Source organism: Octodon degus, unplaced genomic scaffold (genome assembly GCF_000260255.1).
Source record: "Octodon degus isolate 3935 unplaced genomic scaffold, OctDeg1.0 scaffold00076, whole genome shotgun sequence".
NCBI classification, from domain to species: domain Eukaryota; kingdom Metazoa; phylum Chordata; class Mammalia; order Rodentia; family Octodontidae; genus Octodon; species Octodon degus.
Window position 1 is genome coordinate 7,469,474 of NW_004524652.1, and position 10,524 is coordinate 7,479,997.

The 10,524-nt window shown below is 47.6% G+C and overlaps 1 protein-coding gene across 14 annotated transcripts in view; it reads left to right on the plus strand.

Annotated features, from left to right (window-relative positions):
* The window catches only part of Kdm2b (lysine demethylase 2B), a 153,893-nt gene that overhangs the window by 126,695 nt on the left and 16,674 nt on the right, over nucleotides 1-10,524 (plus strand). For all 14 annotated transcript variants that reach the window (XM_023720646.1, XM_023720647.1, XM_023720648.1 and 11 more), the window contains one exon: nucleotides 6,215-6,439. In XM_023720646.1, the coding sequence (XP_023576414.1) occupies nucleotides 6,215-6,439 (225 nt within the window). The remainder of the gene's footprint in view (nucleotides 1-6,214; nucleotides 6,440-10,524) is intronic.

Here is a 10,524-nt window from a genome sequence, read left to right on the forward strand (position 1 = left end):
TTGTTGGTCTTTTTTGAGATAGGGTCTCACTATGTAGTTCAGGCTGCCGTTGAATTTACTTTGTAGCCCAGCCTGGCCCTCAACTTGCAGTGATCCTTCCTTTTTTAATTCTTAGTTTTTTAGATCATTTATTTGTTTTTAATTTTAATTTTATTTTATTTTATGTATTTATGTATTTATTTTTGTATTTTAGGGAAGGGTCTACAGGATGTTCAGGGTCTCACTACTAGATCAGACTCATAGTGATCTGCCTGTTGACAGTTCCCAAGTGCTGGGATTACAGGTGCACACCAACTCGCCCAATCTCAGTTGCACCCAGTCTCAGTTGCTGTCTCAGTGTGCCCCTGGGGTTGGGGCCGGCATAGCAGGCCCAGGGATCGGACTTCCTAATCTGCTGAGCTATCTGGCTGGCCCTTAGTCCTAATTTTTTAAATCATTTTTTTTTTAAGTTTTAATTTTTAAGGGCCAGCCAGATAGCTCGGTGGATTAAAGCACCTGCTTTGGCAGACGCCAGGGCCTAGGGTTCGATCCCCTGTGGCATGCTGAGACTGGGTGTGGTGGCGTGTGCCTGTAATCCCAGCGCTTGGGAAGCTGAAAACAGGAGAATCACTAGGAGTTAAACGCGCACACACACACTAAAATAAATAAAATTTTAATTTTTTTAGGATTATTTATTTATTTGGTACAGGTCTCTTTTTTTTTTTGGCGGCTCCGCATTGACCTCCAGCAGCGTTGGTCTGGGTTGCCTTGAGTATCTGGGAATGGAACCATGCTCCCAGAGACTGACTGCCTCCTTTAAGCAGGCACTTAAACAACTGAGCTAATGGGCGGGCCCCCCATATTTGGTACAGGTCTTGCTATACATCTCAGACTGGTACTGATCCTTGTGTCTCAGCCTCCCCAGCGCTGTGATTACAGGTGTGCACCACCCTGCCCAGTTTTGGGGACCAGCACGGCGTGCGGTACTAGGGATCAGATCCGGGTTCTTGAGCTTGCTGGACAGGCGCTTAGACTACCAGGCTATCTCCCAGGCCCTAAAAGTTTTAATTTTGATGAAATCTAGTTCACCTTTTTTCCCTTTTGTTACTTATTCTTTTGGTGTGTGTCCAAGAAGTTATTTCCCAACCCAAACTCAAGATTTGAGACCATGTTTTCTTGTGTCATATCATTTTAGTTGTGTTTCAGTTCTTCACTTTCTTTTCTTTTTCTTTCTTTCTTTCTTTCTTTCTTTCTTTCTTTCTTTCTTTTTCTTTTTTTTTTTTTTTTTTTTTGCAGAACCAGGATTGAATTTAGGCCCTTGCACTTGCCATGGAAGCATTTATTCCACTGAGCCATCTCCCCAGCCCCTCTTTTTCTGTCTGTCTTTCTGTTTTTCTTTTCTTTTTGGGGGGTGGGGGCACAGGTTGGCTTTGAACTTGCTTTGTAGCCCAGGCTGGCCTGGAATCTATGCCAATCCTGCCACAGCCACCCAAGTGTTTTCAATCTTGACTGTTTTTTTTAAGTTTTTTTTTTTTTTCTTGCTTTTTTTTTCTTCAGTGGTATGAAGCAGGGGAATCTACATTCTTTTCCCTGTGTTGCAGTGTATATTGAAAAGACCATTCCTTCACCTACTGGACTGTCATTGTACTCTTACTGAAATATAGTTGGTCAAAATGAATTTAATTGTGGGCTCTCAGTTCTGTCTCTCTGATCTGTATGTTCTTTTGTTAGTACCACATCTTTTGTAGTCTACTTTTTTTTTTTTTTTTTTTTTTTTTTTATTTATTTGTGTGTGTGTGTGTGTGTGTGTGTGTGGCCAGCTCAGCCCACCAGGGGGCGAGGCTGGCTGACATGTGGTGCTGGGGGATTGAACTGTGGTCCCTGTGCTTTGCTAAGCTTGTTCTAAGTAGGTGCCTTAGACCACTGAGCCATCTCACCAGCCCCCTGTAGTCTACCTTTGTAGTAAGTTGAAATTAGGAAGTTTGAGCCTTCCACTTTGTTCTTTGTTGTTGTTTCTTTCTTGGCAGTGCAGGGTAACTCACAGCCTGAGCTACACTGGGCCTTGACTTTGTCTTTCTTTTATATATGTGTGTATATATATATATATATATTTTTTTTTTTATTTTTTTTTTTTTTTTTTTTTTTTTTTTTTTTTTTTTATTTATTTTTGTGTGTGTGTGTGTGTGTGTGTGTGTGGCCAGCTCAGCCCACCAGGGGGCGGGGCTGGCTAGCATGTGGTGCTGGGGGATTGAACCGCAGTCCCTGTGCTTTGCTTAGCTTAGTTTGTTCTAAGTAGGTGCGTCAGACCACTGAGCCATCTCACCAGCCCTTTGTCTTTCTTTTTAAAAAGTTTTATTTTAAATTTAGCTTTATTGGGGTTCCTTTCATTTTCATATGAGTTTGGAATCACTAGCATCAATTTCTGCAAAACACCAGTTAGGATTTTGACAAAGACTTAAGTTTTTTTTTTTGGGGGGGGACTGGGGATTGAACTCATGACCGTGAACTTGCAAGCCAAGCACTTATTTGACTGAGCTATCTCCCCAGCCCACAAGTTTTTTTTAGGAGAGGTTTATTTTTTGTTTTTGGTGCCAAGGGCCAAACCCAGGGCTTCCAGCTTGCTACGCAAGTGTTCTACTGCTGAGCCGAAGTCCCAGCCCTGAAAGACGCAATGTTGTCTCTGTAGATTGCTTTGAGGAGTGCAGTCATTTTGTCTTCTCCCGTACTGCAAGGTATCTTTTCATTAATTTATTAATCTAAGTAATTTAAAGCCCACTATTTTATTTTATTTTTTAAATTATTTATTTATTTATTACATTTATTTATTGTGTGTGTGTGTGGCCAGCTCAGCCTACCAGGGGGCGGGGCTGGCTGGCATGTGGTGCTGGGGGATCGAACCGCAGTCCCTGTGCTCTGCCAAGCCTGTTTCAAGTAGGTGCCCTAGACCACTGAGCCATCTCTCCAGCCCCAAGCCCACTATTTTAGAATTGAGAGATTGAGGAAGTTCTGCCCATGACTTTTCTGGAAGTTAGAACTTGGTAGATGAGAGGGCTCAGTAAATACTGATGGAGTGAACCTGTGAGTAAGTAAGTACTATTTCCTGTAAGGGAGATGCTTTGAGTTGCTCATGGAGAAGAGGTTGAAATACTAAGGTCTGGAGTTCTAAGAAATCCAAGGATGGGCCAGGGGTGTGTGTGTGTGTGTGTGTGTGTGTGTGTACGTGTACGTACATATGTACGTACTGGGAATGGAGCTCAGGGCCTTGCATTTGCCAGATGGGTTTGTGTCACTGAGCTGCATCCCCAGCCCCTGGTCCAGATTTTTAAAACTTTATAATGGCGTCAGGGATGTGGATTCTGGGCTGATATCAACAGGTGGACCTGGATTTGCATATGCTATCTGTGGATGCCTCATTCTCTTTGTTAGGGTGAGGGAGAGTTCAGAATTGGTGTCTGAAACTTCAGTAGCACACAAAAGTCATTGGGACAGCAGCTTCATGGCCAAATGAGATGATTGCCCTTTGTCCCTTGATGTCAGCTTGTCTGTAATCCACTGTCATGGGGCTTCCTGGATGGTCCTTGTGGCCCCAAGTTGACTTTCTAACAGTGCCTCCACTGTCACCTGTTGGTTTTCTTTAGTGCAGTTCTTTAGGTTCCTGATTTTTAGTGTTCTCGTTTTTCCTGAGATGCCAGCTCCTGGTAAGCATCTCTAGCTAGCTTCTCTAGCTTGATTTGAGCACCAAGTAGAGAGAGTAAGAATGGAGGTCTTTGGAAAAAGGACTGCATTCTAGACATTAGCTGTCTTTTGCTGTGTCGTTTTCTACAGTGTCTCAGCAGCCAGTGAGGCCCACGTCAAACTAAACTGTTTTGTAGTTTGGAAGGAGAAAAGGTCTTGCTGACCCTGGATACCTGATATTCCATTGGCCTCCCAGTATTTCTTCAGGTTTTCACACAAGAAGCTAGGCTCCTAGGACCTAGTTTGGAGTCTGTCCTCGTGGGTTCTGTCTTCAGAGAGAACTATGTGCTGCCCTCAGAAGCCGCCCCATGGTACTTTCTGTCCCTGGGGTTGAGGGAGTTGGTAACAGACATGTACACTTCCTGGAGGGAGAAGGAGAGGGCCCTGGGGACTGGGACAGGGTGCAATGTCCTGGATTTTGCTTCTCTGCACGTTTCACGTTTCCTTTCATACTGCAAGCTGCAGAGCTGTACCTGAACCCCTCTGGGGCTGGCACCCTGCTTCATATGTACCCCTGCTTTGGGGCCTGCACTACTGCCACTGGTACTGATCATGAGGGAGTAAGGTGACCTTTAGCTTTGGTTTCCTCCTCTGAAAAAATAGGGACGTAAGGCAACCTACAGGGTTCTAATTGGGGATATAAGGTAACATCATGTACCATGACGACCTTGGTGCCTGCATACAGAGTTCTCAGAAAATGCCATCGCTTACTGCCACTGTCTTGTCATCCCGGCTGCTGCTCCTTCACATTCTTTGTATCTCCTCGGGCAGCTGCTGAGCTTGTAGGTCCACAGTCCTCTGTGCCCTATTCTAACACTGGAAGTGCTAGGACCTGTCTGTACCATTCCTATCATTTGACAGCAGACCTGACCTGATGGATAGAGGAGAGTGCGGCTGATACATTGCACTAGAAGTGTGAGTGTGGTGGAGGAATGCATGGGTGTGATGGGAGCAGCTGTGAGGACAGTGGTAGAGGCCTGGGGCACCCTCTGCTTTAAGGGGTTGCTTCCCTAAGTATCTGCTGGGTGGTGGCTGAGTTGCTTGTGGATGTCCTGCTGTCCTTTGTCCCTTCACCATGACAGGTCACTGGCTGCAGAGGTGAGGGAAGGCTTGGCAGACAAGAGCCTCAGGTGGGGCAGGGAAGGTCTTGATGAATGGGCCAGAAGAGCCTCATCAGCAAGATGGGCTTTGGGCAGTCTGAGGAGGGTTGAAGAGCGAGCAGAGCAGCTGAGCTTCCTGAGGGGAGCCCTTGGGCCCGTGGGGGCCGGGAGCAACTCACAAGACCAGGCGGAAGGACCTGCCAAGGTGTAGTGCCAGTAGCACAAAGGATGGGCTGCAGCTCCCTGTAGGGACACTCACTACAGAAGGAAATTGGTGATAAGGCTGTCCCGGGCAGAGCTGGGCTGCTTTTCTTCTGGTATGGTTGGATGTTTCAGGGGACCCCATGAGGTGTCAGGACTATGCCACTGTGGAAGAGGGTCCTTGGAAGAAGGGTCCTCTTCACTGTTGGGGTACACAACAGCAGTTCTTCAGGTACAAGAGCTAACAGAAGGATGGGTGTTGTGTCCATGCAGGAGTTTGGTGCAGCAGCACCTTACATCCCAGGTTTGCAGGAGGCGCTGGGCTGGTGGCCAGGTAGTACGGACTGGAGACAGGAACTGTAGCTATCCTATTTGACAGTCAGCATTTCAAGCCACTTGATGTCAACATCTGCTCTCTCAGCACTTGCAGTCCATCTGGAGGTTAGGGGTCTTCAGGTCCTGTTCTTCCCAGGGCTTTTGGGTGCCAGGTGGTGGGGTATGAGCCCTGTGAGGCCTGCCTGCTGCTGCCTGTTGTGTCCTGTCTCAGAGGGAGACCAGCTGCACACAGACACATGGACTTGCTTGCAGCAGAGCCTGAGCCCATCAAGGTGGGCAAGGCGGACTTCCAAAAGGTGTGGTGTGACCTGGTCGTGTGGGGGCCGGCTTAGTCCCTGGGCCTGTCCTGTGGTAGGGGCCTGTTGCTCGCCTGACAGGGAGCTTAAGATAACCACCTTATCCTCCCCCTCTCTGTCCTGGAGTCTAAAGTCAGATGGTAGCAGCAGACTAAACTGGCTGCCTGATCTCTGGTGGAGAAGCCCTCCCTGTCTCCTCCTCAGGCATCCCCTGACACCCTTGTTTTCTTGGTGTTGGAGCAGGGCTCCCCTGTAGCCATTTCTGTGTTCACTACTATCTTCTTGGGGATCTGCCTGTGGTGTTTTTTTTTTTTCTTTTTTTTTGGTGTAGGCTCTGCCTGTGTTTTGACAGCTCCCATTCAGGAGGACCCTGCTCTGCCAGCTGAGGATCATCTGGGTGACCTCCCCCAGCCTAATGACCTCTGGAGAGCCTATCTCCAACACATTTTGGTGTAACTGGGGTTAAGGGCTTCAAACACCTCTTTCTGGAGGGACACAGCTGAGTCTGGAACACCCTCGCCAGGCCTCCTGCAGCCTCCCATCTCACTGTTGTCCTGCTCTCCATAGAACCGGGCAGTGGGTCGGCCCAAGGGCAAGCTGGGCCCAGCCTCTGCAGTGAAATTGGCTGCCAACCGAACGACGGCAGGAGCTCGCCGGCGCCGGACGCGATGCCGCAAGTGCGAGGCCTGCCTGCGGACAGAGTGCGGAGAGTGCCACTTCTGCAAGGACATGAAGAAGTTCGGCGGCCCTGGGCGGATGAAGCAGAGCTGCATCATGCGGCAGTGCATCGCGGTGAGTGTGCTTGTGCAGCTGCAGTCGTGCTTGGTCGGGGGCTGAGTGCTCTTCTGAGACTTGGTTCCTGCCGGCATCGTAATCTGGTGATCTGTCTCTTAGCACCTCCCTTGTTACGGCCAGACACTTTCAGGTCCCCTCATTAAAGATGTTAGGGTACTGGGGATTTAGCTCAGCAGAGTAGGGACTGCTGGGGCCAGGCTGGAGAGACAGCTCAGTAGAATAAGTGCATCCCTGGCAAGCACAGGGGCCTGAGTTCAATCCCCAGTTCTGCAAAAAAAAAAAAAAAAAAGAATAGGGACTGCCTGGCAGGCGTGAGGTCATGAGTTTGATTCCTGGTACCAAAAAATAAAGAGAAAAAAATGTTAGAGTAGCCTGTCCTGGGTCTCACCCCATAGCTAACATTTAGTCCATTTCAAGAGGATCTTGGGCCCTTTCCCTCCGGTCTTCCTTCTTGTGGATCAGTGATCCTCCTCATGGGGCCACCCAGATAGAGGAGCATGATCATGGGTCAAAGGAGCTGTGTGTCCCCACTTCAGCAGGCCACCAGCCTTGCTTCAGGGTTGGGCACCTTGGCATGGCCCCTTCTCCACCCCACCACCACATTGCTGTTTCTGGGGTCCAATGGGTAGCCTGTGGGAGTAGACATTCCCTAGTCCCCCTAAAAAGCTGGCTTAGTGGGAGGGACGAGATTGCTGTGCCCCACCTGGTGCAGGGTGGCTGATTCTGATGCTCTTCTGAGCCCAGTGAGCCTTTCCCTTCTTGCATACACTACTGCTTTGTCTTTTGTTAACTTGCGGCTTTTAAAAATATATATACCTCCTATAAAATTTACTGTCTTAGTCCTTTACTACTTTGTAGTACAGTAGTGCTAACTGTATGTGCATGTGGTTGTATAGCTAGTCACTAAAACTTTCATCTTACAAAACTAAAATTTTGGCCAGGTATGGAGGTGCACACCTGCAATCCCAGCATTTGGGAGGCTGAGGCAGGAAAAGATTGCCACCAGCCTGGGATGCACAGTGAGTTTAGGGCCAGCCTGAACTACATAATGAAACCCCATCTCAAAAATAAATAAATAACTAAAACTCGGTACCTATTGAACAAGTATTCCCCTTTTCCTTCTGTCCAGCCCTTGGCAACCAATTCATTTTCAGTTTCCAAGAGCTAACGCAGCACCTCATGTAAGTGGAATCACACCGTTTGGGCTTTTTTTGTCACTGGATTAATATCCTCAAGCTTTATCTATGTGACACTTCTGTTGTTGTTGGCACTGGAGATTGACCCCAGGGCCTTTGCACCAATTTACAGTTTTTTCATTTTGAGACAGGGTCTAGGCTTGGCTTTTCCATCTTTCAGGCTCAGCCTCCCACAGTGCTTGGGATTACAGGCAAGTACCGGTAGGCCTGGATTAGTCTCCTGTCCTGTCCTGTCCTGTCCTGTCCTGTCCTGTCCTTTGCAGTACTGGGGATCAAACTTAGGACATTGTGCTTTCCAGGCAGATGCTTATGCTGCTGAGCTATGTTCCTAGCCCTCTTTCTTTCTTTCTTTCTTTCTTTCTTTCTTTCTTTCTTTCTTTCTTTCTTTCTCTTTCTTTCCTTTCGGTGGAACCGGGGATTGAACTCAGGCCCTTGCACTTGCCAGGCAAATGCTTATTCTACTGCGCTATCTCCCCAGCCCCCTGTTTTTCTTTCTTTCTTTTTTTTTTTTTGGTGGAACTGGGGATTGAACTCAGGTCCTTGTGCTTGCCAGGGAAGCACTTATTCCACTGAGCCATCTTCCCGGCCAATGTTTTTCTTTTAAAACAGGGTTTTACTTTGTAGTTCGTGCTGGCCTCAAACTTGTGGCAGTCTTTCTGCCTCGGTCCCCTGAGTGCTGGGATTACACATATATGCCACCACAACTGGATAAATGGAAAAAAAATTTTTTTTAAACAATTTCACTGTAGTTTAGGCCAATCTTGGACTCACTATATAGCCCATGCTGGGCTTGCATTTGTGGTGATCCTCCTGCCTCAGCCTCTTGAGGACTGGAATTACAGTCATGTCCCATCATAACCAGTGTTTGATTTGATTGATTGATTGATTGATTGATTGATTGATTGATAGTGCAGTGTCTAGCTATGTAGTTCTGGCAGGCCTTAAACTCACACTGTACCCCATGCTGGCCTCAAATTTGTAGTGATCGCCTTCCTCAGCCTCCTAGGTGCTAGGATTACAGGGTTGTGCCACGATACCCAGCTCTGTCTGTTTCTAATAGTTGCTATCCTGGTGTTATTGGGTGTCATCACATGGTGCTGTTGATTTGCATTTCTCTAAGGACTAGTGATACTAAGAATTTTCATGTACTTGTTGGTCATTTGTGTATGTTTTTTTGAGAAATGTCTGTTTCAACAATTTCTTTGGTCATTTTTATGGCATTTTGTTGTTGTGAAGTTGTAGAATTATTCATATATTCTGGTTATTAAACCCCAGGATTCAGTATAGATTATTGTCTTGTGTGTGTGCAGTTTTCTGAAGAAAAAGGTCAGTATGACCCTTTAGATTTGAAGAGGATATTAAGAAGCTTGTCTGGAGACCATTGGTTTGGACAAGTATCACCTAAAACCCACAACAACCCTTTTGTCTTCTCCCCTTGTGACTGGAACCCAGTTACAGGAAACCATTGTGATTGGCCACCTTATCTTTGCAGCTCTCATGCCTGGCACCATGCCTGGCACATGGGCCGTGCTGTCCAGAGTAAACCTATCTCCTGCCCACTCCCCCACCCCTTAGGCTTCTTCAGCCAGCTGGTTCTTCTCTCTCCACCCTTCTGTATCTACCCTGCTGTCCAGCCTTCCCGCCTGCTCTACGTATCTCCCTCCTTCATTCTGTCTCCCCTCGCTTCCTCTGCTGGCCTCCCTCCCCTCTGGTATTTTGCAGCAGCTCTGCTCCTGGTGTCTTCTCATGCGGCCGCTCTCCAGTCTCAGAGTCCATGTCCTGAGCCCAGACCCTCCTCTTGCCACCAGCACTGCCCCCCCCTTTCAGGCCACCTGCCACACCCCCATGCTGAGCTTGGCTTGCAGACCTCACAGGCCTTGCTCACCTGGAGATCCTTCTGCTTTTTTTGTGCCCCTGAACCCTGCAGAAATTGGCTTTGTTGCTTCAGAGCACATGTGAACACAGTTTTTTCATTTCACGTTCTTGGATTTCAGTGAGTTACATCTGTTTTCCCAAATACTTCAAGGAAGACTGCTGTGTCCTCACTTGCACACCCCTCTCCTTATACTGGGCATTAGCAGGTGTTGTTAGGTGATTCTCAGACCATCGATGGCTCTCTTACCTTCAGCGTTCTGTATGGATTCAGATGTCTGTGGCACTTTATAAACTTTCCCACATGCAGGGAAGCATATCCCAGCTTATTTGAGGCTCCTTTGGAGTAGTTTAGTAAAACCTCTGCCCATGCTTCCTCTGAGGTCTGCTGACCAAGCCAGGTGGCCAGATGACCAGGGGCACAGGCCTGATCTGGACCCTGTCCTTGGGCTCTACCGTAGACTGGGTCATCTTGGAGCCTCCTTCTGGTTGTAAAAGCATGAGTACCCCAAAGTGCCCTTGATTATATAGGTTATCTACCTATTATCTACTATATTAAAAATAAACTTAAATTTTTTGGGGGGTGCCAGGAAAGGAACTAGGACCTTGCACTTGCCAGACAGGTGCTGTGCTGCTGAACGATACCCCTGGACCTGAATTTTTAAAATATTTTAAATTGATGTTAAGACTAAGAAGCCCATTACAGGTTCTTAAAATGAAGGTAAAACGTTTTTATAAGAACCAACTCTGGGGGCTGGCAAGATGGCTCAGTGGTCTAAAGCACTTACTTAGAACAAGCTGTAGCAGGCCACAGTTCATTCCCCCAGCACCACATGCCAGCCAGCCCTGCCCCCTGGTGGGCTGAGCTGGCCACACACACACACACACACAAATAAATTTTGTTTTAAAAAAAAAAAGAACCAACTCCGGAGGGACTGGGGAGATGGCTCAGTGGAATAAGCGCTTCCCTGGCAAGTGCAAGGGCCTGAGTTCGATCCCCGGTTCCGAAAAAAA